This window comes from Ursus arctos, unplaced genomic scaffold, assembly GCF_023065955.2.
Source record: "Ursus arctos isolate Adak ecotype North America unplaced genomic scaffold, UrsArc2.0 scaffold_4, whole genome shotgun sequence".
In the NCBI taxonomy this organism is placed as follows: Eukaryota; Metazoa; Chordata; class Mammalia; order Carnivora; family Ursidae; genus Ursus; species Ursus arctos.
In genome coordinates, this window is record NW_026623056.1 from 82,697,325 (window position 1) to 82,722,658 (window position 25,334).

The 25,334-nt window shown below is 48.4% G+C and overlaps 1 protein-coding gene across 6 annotated transcripts in view; it reads left to right on the top strand.

Moving 5' to 3' along the window:
• Window positions 1-235: 235 nt before the first annotated feature.
• The window catches only part of EVA1C (eva-1 homolog C), a 71,222-nt gene continuing 46,123 nt past the window's right edge, over window positions 236-25,334 (top strand). The window contains exon 1 of one of the 6 annotated variants that reach the window (XM_057306696.1): window positions 236-725. In XM_057306696.1, the coding sequence (XP_057162679.1) occupies window positions 566-725 (160 nt within the window). In that variant the 5' untranslated portion in view covers window positions 236-565. The remainder of the gene's footprint in view (window positions 726-25,334) is intronic. The other 5 variants (XM_057306695.1, XM_048215125.2, XM_026513333.4 and 2 more) reach the window with 5 other exon arrangements.

The window sequence follows — 25,334 nt, forward strand, 5'->3', positions numbered from 1 at the left end:
GGGGCTCCTGGGCTCAACGCGCGGGGCTGGCTCCAAAGTGCGTCACGGGCACCGGCCGCGCTCCTCCCGCAGCCAGGGCGAGGCTGGCACCGGGCCAGCGCGGGCCGGGCCAGGGGTGCCGGGCCGTCTCCTGGGCGGGGACCCAGGCGTGGAAGGCGCCCAAGTTGCGCGGTCCTTGGTGCGCTGTTGGGGGCGCCCTCCGCGGCGGGCAGCTCGCCAGGGATCGGCCTCCGCAGCCGCCAGGCGCGCGAAGGCTACACTTTCCCTTCGGCCCCCCTCGTTTCCTCCCGCGGGGCGGCAGCGGAGATTTCCTCTCGGGGAAACTACGCGGATCCTTCCCGGGGCTCCTCGCCCCGCCCCACTTCTCCGCCCCCTCCCCTTTGCTGGGGAGCCGGTGCTGGCCTGCGCTTGGAAGAGGCTCTGGCAGCCTGAGCCGGGAGGTGGCGGGGGGCCGCGGAGCCGCAGGCCACCGACTCGCCCCGCCATGTGACGCTGCCCTCTGTCCAGGGACCCCCATCGCGCCCCGGGCCCGGGCCCGCGCCCGCGCTGGGTCGCGCCGGGCACCATGCTTCTGCCTGGACACGCGCGCCCGCCGCCCGCCCCGCAGCCCGCGCAGCATCCTGGCCTCCGCAGGCAGGTAGAGCCTCCCGCGCAGCTCCTGCGCCTCTTCTACTGCACTGTCCTGGTCTGTTCCAAAGAGATAGCAGCGCTCACGGACTTCTCTGGTAAGAAGCACCCTCCCTCGCCCTGCGACCCCCGCGCCGCGGTGCGCGCAGGTGAGCCCTCGGCTGGGGGCAGCCGCCCGACATGGCACAGCCGGGTTGGATTGAAGTTGAGGCACGCTCATAGCCAGTTTTCTTGCCTGGTGTGAGCCTTTGGCATAGAGGTGGCTGCGCGTGGAGTGATGGCACGGGAGCCCCTCTCCTCCCCAAGGAAGCGTAGGTAACATATTTGGAGTTTCTCGCCCTGCTGTTTATCTCGCCAATTTCCCAGCATCGGGTCCTGGCATCAGGGACACGACTCTGACGGATGCGTGTCCCCTGGAGGCTCCTAAGTCCTGTGCCGCGCCCAGCGCCGTACAATACACGTGCCGGTCGGAGGAGTTGCCCGTGGTTTGCCACTCGCATAGTCCGGGTGCTCCCCAGCCTGCCTCCCGGGTGCCCATGTAAGGAGACTAACCCTGGGGACGCGTGACCTGGAGTCTGAGCCGGCAAGCAGGGAGAGAAGCCCGCCGGGAGGTCTGTGTCCCAGATGAGCAGAAGTTTACAGAACAGACTGGGGGCGGGGGTGGTCTTGACTTTACCGCTAAAAGGTACTAGCGCCCCCGCCGCCCTCCAGTCCCAGTCTCCTTTACAGGAAATAATGACTCCCTCCTCCCAGTAAACGGTGAGGCTTTTCTTTGGGGAGACTCACACCAAAGCACCCGCAGCTGATCTCAGTTCTGGGGTTGTAGGTGTGGCTCCACGAAGTGAGAGAAGTTGCTGGGTTGATGATGGCTGTAGGAGCCACATTCTTGTATTAGGGCAGCATTTGCCTCCAGCAACACAGTCCTTGCAGTTGTAACAGACCTGGGTCTCCCTCTGGTGAAGACGGAGGACTTCACCCTTTCCCAGCCCCTGCCCAGCCCAGGAGGCAGCTCTGAACTCCACTCTCCCACTTCTCAAGGAATCTTCTGCCAAGTCCAAGCTTTTGCCTGCAGGGTCTTTTGCAATCTAATCATGGTAAACGGAGTCACTGCTCACCCTTCTCTGCAGTAGACTAGTACATGGCAGAGAACACTGGCAAAGCAGAAGCTGAGCTGGGTTTCTAGTTTACTTACAGAGAGTGTCATTGTTAGCTGAGAGCCCTTAGGTCAGAGGTTCTTTGCTTTGAATATTTAATATCAAGGCAGTGTTTCTACCTAGCAAAGGGAGCCAAGATATGCCTATTTGGCAAGCAAACCGTGGTCCTTAAAATCGAGCACCACGGGGTCAGAATGCTGTGGTAAATGTGCTAGGGAAATGCTTTTCAAGTGCTATTGACTTTTTTTTTTTTTTTTGTAATAGAACTTTCTTGGCTGCTAGAAAAGTTCTGTATTTGCTGATTTAAGCTATGGAAAGCAGTTCTGAATCTGCCACCCCCTGGCTCTGAATACTGTGGAGAAAGAAGTGAAAGCTGACAAGCCCCCCCGCCCTTTTTTGGTGACATCATTGCAACTGAACAAATATTGCTTTAGGTAAATTGCGGTGTAACCATTAGATTGTTTTCATAGATTACAGACACTTGGAATTTGTTTCTTTAGTGAAGCAGTTGCAGTATATGCGGCCGTCTGTAGGTTACCACCCAAGTTTGGCGTTGTCTGTATGTAGCGACCATTCTAGAAAGTGTGCTGGAGCTATCCACCAAGGATGCCGCAGACTAAGGGAAATGGGTATTTTGATACATGTTCTTCTAAATGATAGTAAGTGATAAAAAAGAATTATTTCTTTCTGTGTTTGGTGTAGAACTTGAATTCCAAGGTTTAAAAACTCCCTGAGCCAATGGCAGGTAGTGATATGGCCAGGTCCATCCACAAGCAGCCCCCATTTTAACTCTGATCAGCTTTGCTCCTCAGGGATCTGAGGGCTAGGGAGAGAGTGTCAGGGAGCCTTTTTGGGAGAAGAAAAGAAAAAGAAATTACTTCCTTCCACAGCACAGACATGTTCAAGTTTAAATCTAAATGCTATATTGTGTGGCGTTGAGGAAACAGTAGATAGAGAAGGCTCAGAGAGAAAGATGGAGTCTTTCAAAGTTGATTGATTTGACTTGAAACTTTTAGGGACCCCCCCCCAACTGTGTGATATACAGCATTAAGGAAAATTCCCAAGCTCCAAAGATGACTGTCTGGGGGCACCTGGGTGGCACAGCGGTTAAGCGTCTGCCTTCGGCTCAGGGCATGATCCCGGCGTTCTGGGATCGAGCCCCACATCAGGCTCCTCCGCTGGGAGCCTGCTTCTTCCTCTCCCACTCCCCCTGCTTGTGTTCCCTCTCTCTCTGGCTGTCTCTATCTCTGTCAAATAAATAAATAAAATCTTAAAAAAAAAAAAGATGACTGTCTGAGGGTTCAGTAGAATGCTTTAGTCAAAGCAGTGGATACTGATCATGTAATTCCAACACCCCCATCCCCCCAACCCTTGGGGGCCTCCAAACCTAATGCTTGCTTTCCCGGGGACAGGTGGCCCTGCTCTTTTTTTTATGAACTTGGAGGCATTAGAAACCAGAGGTCTCTAAGGAGACAGTGCCCCCCACCCCCCACAGAGCCTTACAAGAATAGCCCAGCGCTGGGGAGCAGCCTTCGACAATGCAGATACATGCTGGTTTTTCTAAACAAGGGGAACATCAAAAACTGAAGCTGAGGGAGGGTGGGGAGGGGGGGAACTTGGGAGCCCTTTGCCTTGGGAAGAAGGGGATGGAGGAAGGATGGTGTTTCCACATGAAAGAAAGTACCAGAATGTCAGGGGTCCCAGCCATTGTGTGTACAGTATAGGGCTTCCCAGGAGATTAACAGTGCAGAGTTTTGGAAAGTTACTTAAGCCTTTCTCTTCTTTGCAACTCTTCCTTGAGCCTTTTCCTGGGGCTGTCAGCTGGTGTGTTTTCCTGGGTCATTGATTTTTTTTTGCTCTGAGGATTCAAGCATCGGATCTCACTCTTAATAAGCCAGGGGCTGCATCATGGCCTCCTCCTCCCCCTCCGCGCTCGTGACTTGTGCTAATCACCTCCGAGCCTGCTGGGAAAGTCTCCCCCAAACACCCCCTTCCCCCTCGTCCCTGAAGACATTGAGATACTGCCAGCGGCCACTGGAAGGCTATCATCACTGCATTAAAAACATATCCCAGGGAGACAAGAGGAGTTCATGCAAAATTGGGTGCCTGTGATCCTTAATCCCAAACTCAAATACACTCGGCTTTCACCCATTTTCCTCTTGGGGTGGAGCTCTGTTTTTTTGACTGCATGCCCAAATTGAGGATTTGGCCTGAGAGGTCCAAAATGATCATTGGTTTTTTTTTTTTTTTTCAAACAGAAGTGTAATGTCAGCATCATCTTTGTTCAAAGAACAAGGCAGGGATGAGGGCTGAGAGGAGGGAGGGGCGCCACCTTGGGCTCCAGCCATGAAAAGCAAAGGATCCTCCACATTTTGTCCTACTTTGAAGAGCGATGTTCCAGTGTGTCTCTCAAACTTATTTTGCTGAGTTGGGTTTCTCAGGTCTTCTTCTTCCTTCCCTTCTTCTTCTTCATGATTTTTCTCTCCATGTCTCTCTCCTGAAGGCCAGAAGCATCTTCTCTTGTCTCCCTGCGTACCCCTGTTTCTTTCTTTTCTTTCTTCTCAAAAAAGTTCAGAGTGATTGATGGGCTTGTTGAGAGGGATGGGGAGGGACCAAGGGAGGGAAGGGGTGGAAAATCATTCTAGTTCCCACTTGGAGTCCTAGAAAACTCTCAACTTTTGACAAAGTAGGCATGAGAATATATCCACACTTTTGCTTTCACCCTGGGACATATAGTGGTCAATGTGGGAAGCAGAAGAGCAGGGAGATGAAAAACAAGGAGAGTGGGGTGGCCTTTGAGGTTTTCCTTGTACCAAATTGTCCCCAAACCTCAAAGATGGAAGGGCTTCTCTGGGCTCTGTCCTGTTCCCTGCCCAAGGAAACCAGCAGCCCAAGCCAGCAAGAAGTGGTGCTTGGTACCAGATCATTTGCAGCCCAGCAAATAGACCCAACCCTAGCTCCTTATTTCACTGGCCAAGAATTTCAGAATGTAGAAAATGGGAAGTCAATCAATCTCGAAGCCTTAGGGGTGGGAACCAGGTCCTGATGGAGGGGATGCAGTTGTCCCTTTAGGAGAGAGTGAACCTTCCCTTTCTACTCAGAGAAGCAGTGGGTCTCCATCCTGGAGGCCCAGAAGAATGGCTTCAGTCTGAAAAATGTGGGGATGTGCAAGCAGCACCCCAGACTTTCTCATTTAACTGGTCTGGGGGGGGGTGGGGCAAGCACTGGCCTCATTTTGAAAGCTCCCAGGCAACTCCTTCCAGGACAGCCAGAGTTGAGAACTACCGCTCTGGTTTTCAGAGGACTGGACTACCTCTTGCATGCATGGGTTCATTCAGGGGCGCATAGGCATGACTGGGTGTCACTCTACCCCTCCTCCAGGACTCCCCACCAGGGCGACCGGGACTGTATTTTCCCAGCCACTAGTTTGTGTCTGCGTCCCAGCACACACACATAGAGTTCTGCATTTTCTTATGCCTTAGTCACATCACCCCTTTATTCAGGGACTGTCTTTACTTTTCACAAATTTTATGGGATGAAAAGCCAGCTCATAACCAAAGAAAAACAAGCCCAATGTCTGAAGGAGTTGTCCAGCTGTCACAGAAGAAGAGAGATGAAGAGAAGCGTCTGAAACTGCTAGTCTGTTTCCATGGGAAGTAACTACATTTGAGAAGTGTTCTGCTGCTCTTTCTGTAGCAGGGAAGAGGAGTCGGGGCCAGCGAGTGGCTCCGTTATTGATGGCTTTGCTCTCCCAGGCACTTTATTGGAAAGGGCAGCCTAGCAGCAAGTTAGGGGAAGGGACAGAAAAGCAGGGAGTAAAAGTTAATTGAGCACTGTGTTATCTGATTTTCTCCTCCTAGTAAATATTAGCCTCACTTTCCAGATGAGAACCCAGCCTCAGAGGGGTTGGCTAACTTGCCCAAGCCACCCAGCTGGGACCCAGTGCAGGGGCAGACTTAGACATGAGCCTGGGGGAGGGGGCAGCTGGGGCACTTGCCTGTATGGGTGCTGGGTGGGGAGCAAGCTAGAGGGAAAAAAGGTGCCACAATCTGCCTAACCTTTCTAGATCGTTCGTGGAGGGACCACTGCTGTACCAATTGCCCACTGAATAGAGTGAACTTGCCCCATTCTGTCCTTCAGTACCTTTTCGACCCAGTCCACCCAAAGTGGGTGCACACAGGAGGTGATCCAGTGGATGTAGGAGGAAAATGTTAGAACTTCTGTTCGTTTATACTGGTTTCTTTTCAATCTTAAAAAAAGGTGTCGCCTTTGGCTTAAAATTAATGGTTGAGCAGTATGCAGTTTGTATGTATATTGAAGATGTGTTCTCAAAATGTTTCTGCTAATGGGGTTCATGATTTTAAGGATTGGGAGGTCACTGGTCTCAGCCACCATATCAACATCTTTAAAATTCCTTTTTTTTTTAAAGATTTATTTATTTATTTGACAGAGAGAGAGACAGCCAGCAAGAGAAGGAACACAAGCAGGGGGAGTGGGAGAGGAAGAAGCAGGCTCCCAGCGGAGGAGCCTGATGTGGGGCTCGATCCCAGGACTCTGGGATCACACCCTGAGCCGAAGGAAGACTTTTAATGACTGAGCCACCCAGGTGCCCCAACATCTTTAAAATTCTTGAAAAGGCACCACTTTGGGGGTAATATGCACTGAAAGAACAACTGCTCCCCCGTTACCTACCCCAACCCCCTATCTCACTGTCTGCCCCAGCTCCACACCTGCTAGTAAAATTTAGAGACAGGATTTAAACCCACTAACTCGTTTCCAAAGTCCATACTCTTGTCATTCAAGCTAAGTAATGGACCTAGAAGCTAGAGGTGAGAGTTCTCTGAAGTTTTATGATACGAAGTCGCTATTCTAACGAGGCTGGTGTGCTTTTATCTTTCTGGAAGGAAAAAGCTTTCCTTAGTAATACAAATCCTGGAGTCACCAAGATTTTAGTATTTATTTATTTATTTACTTTATTATTATTATTATTTTTTTTAAGATTTTATTTATTTATTTGACAGAGATAGAGACAGCCAGCGAGAGAGGGAACACAAGCAGGGGGAGTGGGAGAGGAAGAAGCAGGCTCCCAGCGGAGGAGCCTGATGTGGGGCTCGATCCCAGGACTCTGGGATCACGCCCTGAGCTGAAGGCAGATGCTTAATGACTGCGCCACCCAGGCACCCCAAGATTTTAGTATTTAGTCACCAAGACTTAGAAGGTGTATCTCAGATGGGAAGGGTGGCTGACCAAGTGACTCTAGTCTGTTCTCTGAGTCTCTCCTTCTCCCTGGGGGTCCCTAATTTTGCAACCCATGAGCTGACCCTGATGTGTGCACCATCTCATTTAAGACTCTGGTCCGGCTGGGTGTGGCTTGCCTCAGCATAAGTGAAAGAAGTGGGTGAGTTGAAAATACTATTAGTGTAGCAAGCACATTAAAACACTATGAACCAGACACTGTTCTGAGAACTTTATGTTTATTAACTCATTTAATCCTCACCACCTGTGAAATGGAAGCTATGATAATAAATTGAAGAAACTGATGCAAAGAGAAGTGAAGCAACTTTGGGGGATTTGAACCCAGGCTGCTCCTCTAATATGAAAACAAATACATTGCCAGTAGTTTAAAGCAATGCCATTTCTGTAATGCTTGTCTCTTAATCCACCACACCAGCCCCGAATTTTCCCCAGGTTATGTGGGAAATATCTGTAAAGGTATTGTTCACTCCATGTCCTGTCTAAAGATAGTACCATATAGTCCCGTAGAACTGATTACAGAATAGGATCTGTATTCCATTTCTGGAAATACGGTAAAACCGGTGATCTGAAATTATTTTTCCAACAAAATACCCAGAGCTGCTGAGTAAAATGTAACAGACATCCTTTAAATGAGTGAGTGACTAAATGAAAGGGATATAAACAGGAAACAAACACGAAGAGGGATCAGAGAACTGGAGAAGTTAGCTGGCACTGACCCTGTGGCTACACTGGGACCTTCTGATGGTCTTTACAACCAGTATTTAACAGGTGCATGGAGGCAAGAGGCGAGGCATTAGACCAATGTAAAGTGAGAAGTTGAAATAAAGATCTTCCTATAAAGCTGGGACCTGAAAGGGTTAAACAGTCATTAAAAAGGCGGATGAGAAACAAACCAGCCTTCCTGCAAAGAAAAATGGCAAGAAAACTTGTCTCAGCCTGGGCTCAGGTTTGGAGAAAAAAATTAATCTCCTTCAAGAATATATAATCACAGGCCTGCCTTTTCAAGAGTCTGGGTTTTAAGTTCACATTATCTTTACCAAGAAACCTCATCTGAGAAACCAACAAAATCATCCAAGGTTAGTTGTGCTCCAAGATACTTGGCAAAACACAGACACACATACACACACATATATCCTCCTTATATAAAACCATGATCATCACAGGCTCCAAAAGATTCCTACGGATGAAATCCTGCTGATTATGAACACACAGTCCAAAATCACATTATATGAGCAACAGTCAGCAGTAAAAATAACAAGAGTTCTTAATAAACAACAGAGGAAAACTAAAATAGAAAACAAGTAAAAGAGCAAGTCTAAAACATGACTAAGGAATCAAAGGCTATAAAGATTTGAAAAAGAACAGAATATATCTGCTAACTCTACTAATACCTCTATACTAATGAAAATATATTCATTAAAATAAATCTTAATGGGTAGATCATATATAGCTGAAGAGAGAAACAATGAATTGGAACATAAAGCTGGAGAAATTATCTAGAATGCAGCAAAAAAGGTAAAGTCATGGAAAATATGGAAAAAATTTGTAAGACATGGAGGATGGAACGTAGTTCAACATATAGTGACCCAATAGTCCAGAGAGAGCAGGGGAAATGAGGGAGCAGCAACACTCAAAGTGATAATATCTTTTTCTTAAAAGATTTTATTTATTTATTTGACAGAGATAGAGACAGCCAGCGAGAGAGGGAACACAAGCAGGGGGAGTGGGAGAGGAAGAAGCAGGCTCCCAGCGGAGGAGCCTGACATGGGGCTCGATCCCACAACACCGGGATCACGCCCTGAGCCGAAGGCAGACGCTTAACAACAGGTGCCCCTCAAAGTGATAATATCTTGGAACCCATTTTCAAGAATTAATGAAAGATTCAGACTGAAACATCCCAAGCAAGAAAATAAAAATAAATTTATACCCATCATATTTAAACTATAAAATACTAAAACAAAAGTGACAGTCTTAAAAAAACAATCAGAGAGAGAGAAAAAAAATATGTCATCTCTAAAGTCTTTGCAACAACAACAACAGTGAAAGCCAGGAGCCAGTGAAATATTTTTCCAGGTTCTGGAAAAACGGAACAAAACAGAACAACCTGTCCGAGCAGAACTATATACCCAGCTAAACTATCAAGACAGAGTGTGGAGATTAATACAAAACATAAACTTAAAAAAAGAGTGTGAAATCAAGCCCTGTTTACCACTGATAAATGCTTCCTGAAACAACCCCCAGAGGATGTACTTTGTGGAGAAGAACACCAAGTCTAGAAGGAAGGACTGAGTTATAAAGAGAAGAAATGGTATAAAGAATGGCACTTTACCTACATTCCTTGCTCCGTCTTCCTTCATAGAGAATGCCGTCTCCTTGCCCAGAGAGAGATGTCTCAAAGATATCTTGTCCTTTTGGCAGCTAAAGCCAAGGGACAGATTTTTGGCCCAATTGAGCTCTTCCACTGCCTTAGGACCTCCAGTCTGGGATATCCAAGCCTGCTCCCCAGGTGGCTGTCAGTTCCACAGTGACTATACAACGGGAATTCTGTGTGAAAGAACAGGAAATGTTCGAGTCTTTTGGGTACCGGATGCTGTGGGAGGTATGATACAGGGCTTCCCTAAAGAGTTAGTCCTGTCCTGGGGAAGCTTCCTTCTCATGCACACACACACACACACACAAAGCAGCTTGAAGGGTGAATAGTAGATTTGGCAGGTCGCATTCTCCAAATGGTACCCAAACCCCAGGGCGTGGAATTGAGGATTTAGCAATGTGCCCGCAGACCTACCAGACAGCTCTGCCCAGGCATAGATTTTTCCTTTTCGTACCTGCACTTCTGGACACATGTATCCCTTGCTCATTCAGGCCCCTGAAATGGAATTTCTCCTGCATTAATAAGCTGGAGAATGAAGTGATATTTGGGGTTAGTTTTGACCTGAGGGCCAAGTTTTCCATACCCAGAGAAGCAGGCAACATTAAAATTCAAAACTCAGGCCACTGAATCTGAAATGTATGTTTGCAAACTGTCTGATTTCATGTCTGCCTCAGATGTCTCGTGAATACAAATCGCCTCATTTGGGGTTGGGGGAGCAGGCAGAAGGAAACCTAAGAGTGATCTCCAAAACGAATCTTTAATTCGGATGAGTATAATAGAATGTAATCCCGTTTCAAGTCTGTCAGCATTCCTTTGATGATTACAAATGAGTCCCTTTTCCCCTGCAACGTGGGGGAATAATCTGGATAAAATAACCCTTTTTGTCTGCCAGGGCCAGTGTGATGCGTACTCGTGACAGCCTACAGAGTAGTGTTTCAGGGTCTGAGAAGAGCGCTGTGCCACCAAGTTCTTCCTTTCTTTCTCTGGACTCAGAAGATTTTTCACTCTTTTTATGTGTACCAGCATCTGAAGTTTTCAGGCCTAGAAATCATAAATCATCACACTGTCCTCTGGGACAAGAGAGATGTGGATCACCCAGCCCCGTCCCCCTCTGCCTGTTCGACGGGAGACAGGTGGAAATGAGAAGACACCAGCTCATTGAGAAGGCCGACTTGTACAGCTTTAGAGGGATAGGCTTTGAGGAATGCACACAATTTTATAGCCCGTTTTCTACTGAAAAAAAAAAAAAAGTACCTGAACCCCAAATCAGGCTTACACACTTCTTCTTGTCAATTCGGTGGTGAAATTAAGGGGTAGGTGTTTGTAAACTCTTTCCTCTATTCTCCAAGGTCCGGACCGCTAAACACGCCTTCCAGAACTAGCAACGCCGCATGCTGTTTGGACAGATTAGACAGAAAGCAAAGACAGCCCCGTCCGTAGCCTCAGGATGAAAAGTAGTCTCGATGGCCCGGAGCTATAGGACCCACTGTGGAGAATTCCACTGAGCAGGTCTTGAGGTCGTGTCTGTTCTGTGTCTTTAACTCCTGAAGTTCAAGTGCAAAAGGTTCCTCTCTTCTGATTTGCCCCACCCCGCCTTTTTTTTTAAAGCTAGATGCCCCAGGATTTTTTTCTCCAGAATTCTTTCCTTTCCTTTCCTTTCCTTCTCTTTCCTTTCCTTCTCTTTTCTTTCCTTCCTTCCTCTCTCCCTCCCTCCCTTTCTCTCTCTTTCTAGAAAATGGGGGGGGGGGAGGTAGAGGAAGAGGGAGAGAGAGAATCTTAAGGGGGAGAGAGAGAGAGAATCTTAAGCACTAGGCTCGATCTCACGACCCTGAGATCATGACCTGAGCCAAAATCAAGAGTCAGATGCTTAGCCGACAGAGCCACCCAGGTCCCCCTCTCCAGAATTCTTTTTAAACAGTGTTCTGTTATGACTCCCTAAAGTGCTTTGAGTCAAAAGGCCTGCCGGTCTCAGACTTCTGTGTTTGTCTCTCGTTGCTCCAGACATGTTATTTGGGGTGGTCGACCTTGACCCCAAATGCCATCTGGTCCTTATAGTAGATGGCTATCTTTACCTGGTGACAACTCAGCTCGTCCTAATGTTTAGTCTAAAGCAATGGTTCTCAATCCAAGGAGATTTCGTCCCCTCGCTCTCAGGGGTGCTTGGCAACGTCTGGAGGTCATTTTATTTGTCACCACTGGTGGTGCTGCTGGCATCTAGTGAGTGGGACCCAGGGATGCTACTGAACCCTCTTTGATACACAGACAGCCCCCCCCTACAGGGAATGATCCCGTCCTCATGCCAGACTTGAGGAACGCTGGGCTAGACCAGCGGGCGTGCCCCTGCTCCATTTTCTACATGTTCAGAACCTGAAGAGGGTGGGGAAAATTTGTAGTGACCAAAGGTGAGTCTGGAAAACCTAGAGACGGCTCCTTGATGCTCTTCTTCAAGGCCAGCTTGCCTCCTGCAGCCACCAAGAGGTGTCCAGTTCTGAAGCCGAGGAAACAGAGATCCAGCCACTGCGGTGCCCTACACGCTCCCGGGGCCCCGGGGCTCCCCTCGCCCCACCCCTTTCCTCTATGGAACTTGCCTGCGCCCCGGCCCTTTTGCCCTCCTGCCCTCCTGATTGCCAGCTCACATATTCGCCATCGTTATTGTCAAACTAAAATATCACCCCGGGGGAGGTGTTCAGACTTGGAGTCGGTTGCTCGCTCGCAGTGCGAGAATGCATTTGCAACGCCTCTCAATTATTTCACAACTCAGCCAAACAATCATGGTGGGGGGGGGGCAATCTGATTTGAATTTTTAAAAGAGAGACTGAAAGTCATGAAAACCGAGCCTAGATCTGCTTTTCCTCGGTGGTGCTTCCCACCGTCTCCTCCTCCTTTCCTCCTCCTCCTTCCTGCACCCTCTCTCTACCACCCCTACCCCCATCCCACCCACCTCTGCACATCCGGGTTCAGATGGCTCCTGGCACATTCATACCCAAAGGATGTATCTGTGAAACATTGTGTCCACCTCTCTGTGCTGCGGTTTATAATGTGTTGTCATGGTCCAAGATGTTTCTAAGAGTTAATTGGGTGAATAGTGTTGTTCAGAGCAACACTGTTCAGCACCCGGTGCTGAATGTCGCACCCTCACCAGGGTGCCCGTGAAGCCTGTGCGGTCATGGGGTTGAGCACCGTGGCAGCGCCCCCACGGAGAAGGAAAACCAGCAGATCCCTCTGAAATGACAGCCGTCACCCCTGCTCAGAGGCCACCAGATCAAAGGACAGCCACACACTTTCAGACCTGACCCTCCTCAGTCACCCCTCTTTCGGACAGGTTGGAACTCTAGTGAAAATATTTCTTTCCTTCTGCCAAACACAGAGAAGAGATGGTATAGTTTCCAAAGAAGTGAACGGGCACCAGCAGGAACGGGTGTGCAGTATTTGTACAGTTCGGTGACTCAGTACATCGGAGTCTCCAGGCATTTTAAGAGCTTTGTCAAAAAAAAAAAAAAAGGTCTATTGTGTGGCTGTTGGCACCGAAGAAAATAGCAGGCCTGTCAGAACTCTGTTTCAGATTTAATTTTAAAGTGGGTGATGTAAGAATGCTGTCCAACGGGAGGGCTTTGCTCCTTTTCTCATTCCTGTCCGTTTGGGGTGATAGAACTAGAATTTTCGAGAATCAGTTCATGTAATAAATCAAAGTACCTCCCCTTGACACCCTCTTTATAAAAAGGCATCATGTTCTTAAGCAAAGACTGGTATGTTTTTAAAATGAATATGGCTTCCTGCAATGAAAGTAAAAATGTATTTGTGTTTATATGTACATAGACACACCTGTACATACCTCTCTATACAAAAGATTTTGACTAGCCATCTATCTCTCTGTGTGCACGTATGTATTTTTTCAGAGTATCCTCTTGCAAGATCTTACTTTTCTCTTTTTCAATGCAGTTTCAAAAATGCAGGTCTAGAGACATTACTGATTTTCCCAAATGCCTCATGCATTTGGTATTGACTTCTGGGTATTGATGTTATAAAAATAAGCAGGAAAACATTATTATGAAAACGTTCTTTCCTACTTGTTTCCTTCCTAGGACATTAAACAGTGAACAGTGATTTTTTTAATCACATATATATTTTAACATAGAGTACATGTTTCGTTCTCTCTGTCTCTGCCTTCTGTTGGCCATAGAGATCTTATACTATATGTGAAAGAAAGAAAGAAAGAAAGAGAGAGAGAGAGAGAGAGAGAGAGAGAAAGAAAGAAAGAAAGAAAGAAAGAAAGAAAGAAAAAAAAAAAGAAAGAAAGAAAGAAACGAAGCATTGTATTCAGTCCCTAGGTTCGACTGAACAATGAAGAGGTTGTAATTTTCTGAGCTGGGAAAATTTCTCACAATGTTGCCAAGCCCCCATCCCTGTTATGGGAGTGACTCTGTCCATACCAGTCACTTGGGTCCTACATCCAGAACTGCCAGACCTCAGCAAAACAACCTCTGTTTCTTGCTGGTTTCCGGAAAAGTCCCTTAGAGACCTGAAGAGTCGCTGAATTTAAGGGTTTCTGTTTGTTTGTTTGTTTTGTTTTGTTTTAAACATGGAGACTCTATACACAACAGGAATTGTACCGGGTTGAGTCCAGGATAAAATCAGATGATGGAGAAGATCAGTCTCTGGAAACAGCACAGATAAACCCACCTCGGCTCTCCATGGCCCCAGGCCTGTTAGTGTGAGGAAGGCTTGACCAGAAGGAATGTCTTAATTAAGTACTGCTGTCTGTGTAGCTAAAACGCACGCACACAGAAGCGAAGGGACTCATCCTTAGAAGGCAGTCGGACATGCAAACCAAACCCAAACGGAAGGCGTCCCTGGAATCTTGTGGAACCTTCTGGAATGTAGACTTGAGTCTACTCTGCACCCTTTCTCTTTATCACCGACATCTTCTCTTTCTGTGGGACGTTCAGTATTAGGTGGAGTGTACGAGGTCTGATATAGTAATCGAAAGCTTTACTTGAAGAATGTCAAATGTTTGTGGTTCAGCCTCACAGATTGGGTTAAAATTGCAGTGTTCAGTGTTAGGTTGTAAATTAATTAATTATCAATTTGTTGTTCAAGCAAGCTGCGAGGAACGGACATTACCTGACAATATCTGTGCTTTGGTGGGCTGTGGGGAAGGGTGAATTTGCTGGAATCACAGAAGCCTGAGAGCCACAGGGAAAAGTTTTAGCAGTTCTCACTGCAGGGCTTTTGGGGTCCAGGGCTGATGCTATCACGTAGTAAACGCTTCCTCCATTGGACGGTCATACAATTCTACCAGGGCAACAAGTCACAAAGGACAATATACAGACTTCAGAACAGAACGGCACGAGACAAATATGATGCAATACACATGTAATACTAAATATTCTAGTAGCCACTTTGGAAGAAGAGAAAGAGGCGAAATGAATTTCCATAGTAAATTGTATTTAACCCAAAGTATCCAAAGTATCATCATTTCAATATTAGTAAATGTGTTAAAAAATTTTTTCTAAGGATTTTATTTATTTATTTGAGAGAGCGTGAGAGAGCATGAGGGAGCCCAAGCAGAGGGAAGGGCAGAGGGAGAGGGAGAACGAGACTCCCTGCTGAGCACAGAGCCTGACCCACCGGACCCACCCACGGACCTTGGGGCTCGATCCCAGGACCCTGAGATCATGACCTGAGCCGAAGTCAGACTGAACCACCCAGGCGCCCCAATACGTTAAAAATTATTAATGAGACTTTTACAGTTCTTTTTGGCTCACAAAGACTTGGGAATCTGGTGTGTTTATGACAGCACATCTCAATTCCCAGCGGCCGCATCGCAAGTGCTCGGTGGCCATGTGTGGCCGGGGCCACTATCCTGAGCAATGCAGCTTTAGGAGGGGGGGTCTAGGGTCTAGAGCAGGGCAGAGGTTGAGGTCTGGGGTCAGGACAGAACCTCAGGCCTTTCTTAGCACCTTCTTCCCACAGAGCCTGGGTCAGGCCTGCCTCATGAAGGGGCCAGCAGCAGGTGCCTGGTTGCGCCTCGGGAGCCCGGCCTCCCCAGCTTGCCTCCCTGCTGCTTAGAGGAGGACTGGTGTCCTCCTGCCTCTTCCGGCACCTTTCCTGAGAACCCACGCAGACTTCAGGCCTGTGGGGAGTCATGCAAACTGTGATTGAACCCTCCAGCAATATCAGAAATCGGTCAACCCTACTCACCCAATTCTTTTTCTGTCACCTGGATGTCACAAGGATTTGGGACTGTTGTCTTGTATAAACCCACCTTGGGGTACTGGGGTCTGGGGAGGCCAGTGTTATGGAATCCTTTTGCCTCGAGGCAGCTGTTGGACGGTCTTATCCAGAGGGGAGAGAACCCAGGTTGGGTACCAGGAAGGGGTCTGGCCAGGATGTTTCCCAGCTTATTAGTGGCAGGACCAAGATTGGACCCAGGATCCTGCTCTGGTGTTGAGTCGCTGTGTTGCCCCCAGGATCAGCTGTCACAGGAAGCCGAGATGAGGGGGCTCAGAGAGACCCCAGCTCAGAGATCCCCCCTGGTTTAACAAGACCACAGGCTGCTTGTCATTCCTCTGGGCTGCTAGAGTCACCTTGGGGGAGATTTTCAGATGTACTGATGCTGGAACTTCACCCCAGCCTAAGTGAACTTGCATCTCTGGGCTGGGACCTGGGCATCGATATTTTTAAATATCCTGATGTGACCCTGATTGCGGCCAAGGCTGAGACCTACTGGAAAGCACTGCACACTTTTTACTCCGTCTGTGTGTTTATTAAATGTTCGATACTTCTTATTATTTTCCCAGACACAGAATATTTGCAAGAATTGTGTAGAGACTTCTTTTATACCCTTCACTCAGATTCCCCAAATGTTACCATTTTATCATATTCACTTTATTCCTTTCTAAGTCACAGGCAAGATGTCCTTTACTCCAAAACCCCTGTGTGTCCCTCAAGAACAGGGACTTACCTGAGAACAGCGGTCCAAATCAGGAAATCAACCCGCTGCAATACTGTTTTCTAAGCTACAGACCTCATTCCGGTTTCCCTGGTCGTCCCTATAATGTACTTTAGAGCAAAAGAAAATCCCAGCTCACTGCTCTTTCCAGCTGTCACATCTCTTTTAGTGTCCTTGCAACCTGGAACAGTCCCTCAGTCTTCATCTTTCCTGACACTGGCATTTGTGAAGATTCCAAGACGGTTATGTTATAGGATGTTCCTGAGTTTGGATCTGTCCGATGTTTCTTCTTAGTTATATTCTCATGCATTCGTGCAGGACCGTCCCAACAGGGACCTTGTGCTCTCTGTGCGTCACACAGGGAGGAATGTGATGTCAGGCCACTTAGGATTCCGGAGTGAGCTTTGATGGCCGGTGAAGGTGGGCGTGGCCCTCTTGTAGATTGCAGATGCTGTGGTCCTCCACGTTTACATGGATTCATGGATCCTTTTCGTTGGCAGTGTGTCTAGCAAAGCTGTGAGGGTCTTCCACTCAGGATAAGCAGGTCTTAGAGCAGGGGAGGGGGAAGACGGAAAGGTTCTGGAACCTGGAGCTTTACCAAGGGGAACAGCTCTAGAGAAGGCACTGCCAATGTTGCTCTTGGCGTTGGGATGAGATGGCAAGACAGCATGGGGCTGGCAAGAGGGTTTGGATTAGGGAGAGAGGCAAGGAGTAGAGACTGCTTGCCCACGGCTTTGCTGAGAGCCGCCCTGCTGCCCTACAGATGACTTCTACGAGTCCCTCCCCCCCTCCACCGACACCAGAGTGCCACTCGCTCGCTTTCTAAGCTTTGACTCACCTCCCAGCTGCATCTGTCTTTTCCTTTGGGGTTGATGACTTCCAGATCAGCCCCAGAAATGCCTTCTGTGAAGGTGATACCCGCTGACACTTCAGCGACTCACGCTGTTTACTATCTATTGCTTATCTCGAGATCAGATGAGACTCTTGTCATTTCAAAGAGCATTTCAGAACTTTGGTTAGTAGAAGTCCTCCACTAGGCTGTTGCCTCACAAGACCTTTTTACTCCACAGATTACACCTGCTATTTATTTTAATAAATGATCAAAACTTGGTTTTCCTTCTATGCATGTGTAGGGAACAGTGTATTGGCCGAAGTTGGGAAGGGGATGGTGTTTATTTCTGTCCACCTGTATCTTGGTCCCCCCATGGGCTCCTGGGCAGCCATGGGAGAGCCCGGGCAGTGAGGGGCCTTCCCTTTCTGCGTTGCTGTCAGTATTTCTGCCCAGGGTTGTCTTTGGCTTGTTACCAGAATGTGTCGTTCCTTTTTCTTTGTTCCCCCTCCTTGCCTCACATATTTACCTTCCCCTGGGCAGCTGAGAGCAGCTCGAGAGACGTCACGTTGTCATGGAGATCGTGGCCACAACATGTGTGGGTTCCCCAAACTCAAGCTGCCCCTCATTGGTCTCTTCCTCATACCTTTGAACAGAACAAGAGCAAATGGAGGTAATAATAATAAAGGAGAATGTTTGTGTAGAGTTGACTCGGGTTGAATTGTGTCCCCTCGGCCCTGTCACTGGGAAGATATGTTGGAGTCCTAACCCTTGCTACCTCAGAACGGGGCCTCCCTCACAGACAGCGTCCTTACGGAAGTAATGGAGTTAAGAGAAGGTTATGGGTGGGCGGCGGGGAATCCAATATGACCTGTGTCCTTGAAAAGAGGAAATTTAGATGCAGAGACATGTGCAGGGAGAATCCCATGTGAAGTTTACAGTGATGCTTCCACAAGCTGAGGAACGACCAGGAGCTGGGAGCACTTACTGAGCACTTCCCATACGCGGTGTTGCCATGATCCCTGTGGTACACGTGACCTCCTGAGGCACGGAGAGCCTGGGCACTTTGCTCATGGCCACTCGAGCCAACAGAACCCCCCTTGGGTCAACCCTCTAATATCCACCCCTCCCCCCAGCCACCCTACGCTTTGCCTTTTCTTCTGTGGCCTCCCTCTCAGACTCCTTTTTGGGGCCTTCTTTGTCGCCTCATCTCATGAGTGTCTGCATCCCCCCCCCTCGCCCTGCCCAGTCCTGCCCTCAGTTTTGCCACCAGCCGTCGCCCGGGGCTTCAGCCACCACCTCTGTGCAGCCGGTGAAACGGCTGGCATCCTCCAGGGCCCCTCTGGGGGTGTCCGCCCCGGGGCGCTCCTCGGGATGCCCAGAGGCGCTGCTGAATTTCCCCAGTAAACGATGGGCCACAGTTCAGAACCTGGAGTCATCGTTGTGTCCTCCCTGTCCCGCAGGCCGCATCCCCCTCAACCTCCCACTGCCCTTGTCAGCTGCCCCCACTCGTTCTAGGACCCAAATCACTGTCATTTCAGTCTGGACAAGCTGTACCATTTGCAGGGCCTGGTGCAAAATGAACATGGGAGCCCTCGCTCAGAAGTCAGGGGGAACGTGCTCTTAAAGGTACTAAAATAGGAAGTTTTCTCCTTCCTTCTGTGGGCTCTCTCCCAACTTGTCACCGTGTTTGTACTTGCTCTCCATGTCGTCCCGAGTAAAGAAAATGAGCATTTGGAGTGATTAGCGTGGATTCTACTGTTCATCTTCATGTTGAGCAGTGCCAGTTTTTTTTTCCCTTTAAGATTTATTTATTTATTTTTAGAGGGGGTGGTGGACAGGGGTAGAGGGAGAGAGAGAATCTCCAGTGGACTCTGCACTGAGTGCGAAGCACGATGCAGGGCTCGATCCCACAACCCTGAGATCATGACCTGAGCCAAAACCAAGGGTTGGATGCTGGACGATCTGAGCCACCCAGGCGCCCCAGGGGATGCCAGTTTTCAGCGCAGATGTAGGAGCATTGAGCAAATCTACGGGGTTACAGAAATGACCCGACTCTTACCATGTGCGTGTGCTGCACGCTCATTACCTCTCTCCACCTTGGGCTTACGGTGTGTGAGGAAGGACGGAAAGGTCCCCCTACTTTCCCGTTCCTTCCCTGTCCTCGTCTTCAGCACAGGCGGCTGGCTCACACAGGGAGTAACTCAAGTGAGGACGATGTGACGGGGCTCCTTGGTCGTTCCTCTTTCTCACAGCGCCGTTGCCTCGCTCTTGGTTCAAAGCCGATGCTGATCACAGCGGAGGGGGGTGCTCGGTACTTGCTGTCTCTGTTTACCATCCTGGATGGAATACGCTTTTCTGATCCTGGCTTTGGGTTTTCCTGGACGCATCGCCGTTGTGGGTCTGCCAGAATTCTATGCTCAGGGCATCTCAAATCACCCTAAGAACGAGGCACAAGGAACGGTGGCAGCTCAGAGCGTGGGTGCCTGCTCTGCCCATGCACGTGCCCCATTGTCCTATGGGGCTGTGAGTCCAAAGATTAGATCGTGAAGGATTTCCAGATGGTGACAGCAGAACGCTAAACCAAGTGTGGGGCCCTTCTGAGTGTGGGGCTGCACGCAGCGCTGAGGTCATACACCCGTGATGTTGACTCTGGTCTCAGCTGCTCCTACCCGATCCCCATTACCTGCACCAGTGCTCCCCGGCAGGATTGCGACCACCCTAATTTCATCATGGGTCTCTCCAGTCCATCCAACACAGACCACTAGAAGGATTTCTCTGAGCCGGTAACTAGAGAAGGACTCCGGGGTGGTGGAGAATAGAGAAGACAAATGGGGCTCAGAAGTGAGAGTTGTAAGCACTCAGCCGGTGCCTAAGTGACTGTCTCTAAAATCAGGTAACAGATTAAGAAGAGCAAGTGTGCAATGAGGACTGTCCGAATGCCCACTAAGGAGGGCACAGCAGGGGACATAAGCAGCTCCTGGCAGAATTAAGGAAGTGTGGGCCCCCAGGCGGTTTGGTGAGGCTGAGCCTGCTGCAGAAGTTTTAAACCCGCCCTGGGGGGAGCGTGCCAGGGACTCAATTAAGGATGAATATCAAGGGCAAGGCCAGGCCAGCCCAGTTACTGTGTGGGCGCCCATATGTCTTTACATGTGTCCAGCCTCCCCTGTATCTGTGAAATACAAAGAGAGAAATATCGTTCCTTCCCCTAATTCTAAGGTGACAGAGGGGGAAGCCAGATGACCTGTCCGAGATCTTTCACTGTGATCCAGTGAGGAGGCCGTAAGCGACATAGGGGTCACCCAGCCTGTTCTCAAGCACAGCCTCTGGGATACGCTGTTTACATTTGTCTCGACATCTAGAAACTTGCCTGCTCTGGTTTTGCTCCCTGCTCAGGGAACAGAAGGCATTCCATCACAAGTACAGCAAACCTGTTTTGCCCCTAAATCTAATGGTTGCAACCTTCCAAATAGCTTTCTGAGGTTTGTGGTGCTACTCACCAAACCCTCTCATTTCTAAAGTGTAAGAAAAAAAAAAGTTTCATTATTACGAGCAGTGCAATCACTCTATAATTTTCCAATTAACTGAATGAGGCACAAAATGCATGCCCTGAAGTCTTCATTTTGACCTTGAACGTATCCTGTGTCCCTTGATCATCCTACACATTTCGGCAGTGGGCAGACTGGAGGTAAGCAATCTGAAGTTGAAAGGCTGTTTACTGGTCGGGCGGGGAGACAGCACCTGTCTGCCCCCACGGCCATGGGCTGGGCTGTGTGGGGCCTTCTGGTTGGTCAGCTTCCCTGAGTATTTCTGAGAGCCTTTTGTTGTACATGGGGATAGAGCCACTAATTTGGCCAAGTCCAAGCAGGAAAGATCAAGTGTAGATTTCATATCGGAGTTTCAAGTGCTGGTAAAAAGTTGCATTAAGTTATCAAATGCACTGCAGTCCCCCGCCTTAATCGCCAAGTGGCTCTGTAGTTTGGGGGGTTACTCGGCATCCCAAAGAAAAGGAAAAGTATTCCGTTTAGGTGCTTGAGGCAAAGGGGGATTGATCCAGTTACTTTTACACTAATCTAATCCAGATGGTGTTCACTGAATAACTTTCTGGGTTTAGTACCTGGTTACCGAACACGGTGTTAGTTTTCATAGGATTTGAAAGCTTTGGTCGAAAAGCATGAAGGATCTCCTACCAGACCTGTTCAAAATAAAATAGTGAGTGTAATCATAAGATTGTAATTCGAGTCCAACATAGCATGCTTGGAGTAATTTTTAATCCATTGATTCATACCCTTCTCTTTCTGTGTATAAGTATATAAATATGTATATATTATTGTGTATATATGTTATATGTATACATACATGTATATGTAACATAGTATAGAACTGTGTTATAAACCGGGGAGTCAGTTCTCCCGGGATCACTCCAACATGGGCATGGAAATTACACTTGGGAAGGCATAGGAAATTAAAGGGTTTATTATACTCACAGGTCTTTGAGGAGAGAGGCATGGCGGCCCCACAGGGGGCCACATGGGAGGAGTGCCCAGGGGGCAGCTCCACCAAGCAGGGGGGAGCTGCGAGGGAGAGGACCTGTAGGCAAGTGCCTGTATTGGGGGTTAGCTGGAGTACACAGGCAAAGGCATGAGGCTTTTTATTGGTGTGTTTGAAGGTGACTAGGTCGTGGTCAGGGAGCCCAAGAAGGGGACCTGGTAACAAGGGCCAGCCTTACGACCTTGATCACTGCTCATGGTCTGTGTGTGGGGTGTTGAGGCATCAGGAAAACAGAAGTTTAAAGACGTGGAAGTACTGGGTGAAGCTGATTGCTGCAAGCATTCACCAGAAGCTGCTACCTACTCATTCCCGTCTGTGTCCTTCTCTTGCTCTACTGGTCCTCCGCACAATCTCGCATACGTAAAACAACTATTCCCTCACTTCCTACTCTATCTATGTCAGATTCTTTCCGGGTGCTAGGGACAGAGCAATAAATAAAACAAAATCCCTCTTACATTCAAAAGGGGAGAAGTCGACCATAGGTCTCCATGCGGTGAAATACAGCAGAGGCAGGGTGATGGGGCAGAAGGTATGGTGCTTTGCAGAGCAGCCGGGGAAGGCCTGTCTCATAAGGTTGCATCTGAACAAAGGGCAGGAGGTAGGGAGGGGAAAAGCAGATACTTGGAAGAAGACGATTTCAGGCGGATAGAGCAGCCAAAGCAAAATCCTCAGGTGGGAGTGTGGGTGGCATTTTTCAGAAACGAGGAGACCACTGTGGCCATAGCCAAGGGGAAAATGGTAGGAGATGAGGTCACATAGGGAGAAGGGATCCCAGTCACAAAAGGACTTGAGGTTTTTGTTCGGGTGAGTTGAAAAGTCATATAGTGGACGGACATGTGTAGACAGATGCTTGGCCGCCAGGCACAGGGATCTGAAATCCATACACATAAATTTGCACATGGGCATCCACACAAAAAAATCCACATAAGATATGAATAATTCTAGGGGCGCCTGGGTGGCTAAGTCAGTTAAGTGTCTGCCTTCAGCTCAGGTCATGATCCCAGGGTCCTGGGATTGAGCCCCACGTCGGGCTCCTTGCTCAGTGGGGAGCCTGCTTCTCCCTCTCCTCCCTGCTCGTGCTCTCTGTCACTATCTCTGTCTCTCCTCTGTCCCAAACAAGTAAATAAAACCTTAAAATATATATATATATAATTCTAAAGAAGAAAGTCTGGGGCTTGATGATTCACAGATAGGTGTGTAGAAAGAGAAGGCAAGGAGGTATTGGAAGAGAAAGTAAAAAGATAGAAGATATTTGGGTAAGTGGCTCCCAGAAGGTAGAATTGAAAACAAGAATTCCAAGTCCCGGGCAGTGGGAAAGTCTCCATGTGCCTGGAAGCTGGTGTCTGGGTGCCATGTGGCTCTCCTGTAAAACACAGGATGTTCATTTCTCAAGGCAGAGAAGTCACAGAGAGCCAGGGGACATTGTCACGTTACTGGACAAAGGTTCACAGTCAACTTCCAGGGTTAATTTTTCCCATATCTGATTAGAAATTTGAGAGTAATAATACACTTTGGGATTCCTCTAAATACTCTTGGAACAATAGCGAACACGGGAAGTTTGTAGGTCCGATGCTTTTGGAAATAGTATTTTTATTTGGCTCGAAGAAAACCAAGCAGTTTTGTTCTCAAATAGCTGACTTTGTTGAGAAAAAGTGGTCAGGGACTGGATTTCAGGAATTCATAGGCTGAAAAGTGGCTTATCAGAAGCCAGCAAACTTACCCAAATTAGCCCGTAGCTGGTTCTTTTCAGGGAGTGTTGTGCTCATTTCTGTGAAAAGTGCTTTTATGGCACCCCAAAACCTGATGACAAATGATGGATGGCATGACCCCCCCATCACGGAGATGAGCCCCTCCTTGGGGGCAGTTTTTTAGATATGAAAGCAAACACTATCTACTCTTTTACCAGGTGTCTTTGTCCCAAGGCCAAACCAAGGCGGAGCTGGGAAGAAGTAGATTTGGAGTGCTCCTTGTCCTCGCCTTCTTGGGGACTCTCTCTTCCAGAGGTTGGACTGCCAACCTATTTTCCTTCTAGTACACTCACGCTCTCCTCGGGAAGAAAAACGACACGTCAGCCACCATACAAGGTGCCCTACTTACGCTGTTCTTACCACTTGTGCATCAACCCTCTACAGTAGACGTAGGTCTCTGGTTTTACAGATGAGGTCTAAGGAAGTTATACTCAACATCCCCAAAGAAGCGTCTGATCTGAGCAGGTTCAGAGCCCGAATTCCCCATATCATAGCCCGTGGCCACCACCTCTGTGCTTTGGCACTTCTGATCCAGGGCCAACACTCTCTGGAATGGAGAACACCCGCCACCCAGTGTGTTCACAGCCCCACGCCCTCCCCCACATCCATCAGTACGTAGAAACAAGTATATTGCCTGCCTGGGAGCATTCCAGTCTCTGCTTTCCACTTTTGCTAATGTGGTTTTAAAAGTCAGTGGCGTTGTGGAGCGTGGTGACTAATTAATGAGACCTCGAATCCCTTTTAACTCGTTAGTAATTGAACTCACTTTAATTGTAGCAAGGTCTTAACTCAAAGAGATGACTCCCTGGGTGAAAACTGAAGGTCACGTGGAACGGTGTCGACATTATACATCACTAACCAATGTGGTGTGTTTGGTGAAAGTTTTCGGTACTTCTCAAAGTCCTGCCAGCTTTCTACTTAACACAAACACCGATTGACAGAACGCTGGAGTGTTAGACAGGGTAGGCTAGCTGCGGAAACAACCCCCAAATCTTAGGGCAATAACAGAATAAAGGATGAGCTCTTGCTCATGCTGTGATCCATTGTAATCGGAAAAGGGGAGGCTATGCTCCATGCCGTCATTCAGGGACCCAGATTCCTTCCATCTTGTGGCTCCCCCACCTTTTCTGGGTCCTCAGAGCTGTCCTTGTCCCTTCTATCTTCCGCATGTGACAGTAGATGGGGTGAGAGAGGGAGGAGTAGAGGGTCACACAGAATCTCAAGGGCCAGATCTGAATGTGGCAAACATCACTTTTCCTCTTTTTCCATCGGCCAGAACTTTCCACTGGCCCACACCATTGTAAGGGGGAGTGGGAAATATGCCCCTTCCACGTGCTCAAGAGAAAATGTTTAGTCCCTACTCCATCGAGACCCTCAGTTCACCTTCTGTCCTCCTCTGGTCTGTTTTGGGGCCGGGATGGAAGCTCATCACTTAAGTTCGGAGAGCTACCCTTGGAAGTCCCCAGCCTTTGTGATCCCCCTCCAACACCTAAGACACACGCTGATGGCTCTTTCTCTTCATCATTAACCTCCAGGTTCAACCTTCTTGTGCCAAACCTGGGCCTAGAGAAATGACTTAACCTGACTTCCCTTTTCGATCTTAACCCTCTTGGGTGTGTGGTGCCCAGTCATGAGCCCTTCATCCATTGTGGGGCCTTTCCTGCACTCTTAGAAGCACTGACTCATTGCCCTAAAGCCTCGTGGACTGCCCACTTGCTCCTGCTCTTGCCAATTCTCCAAACACACTCATAAATACAAAAGAAAAAAAAAATCCTTTTCTGGAAAAGAACTTCAAACAAGTAGAAACACCTTCGAGTATTTGTGAATAAAAGGGTGTAGTCTCTTA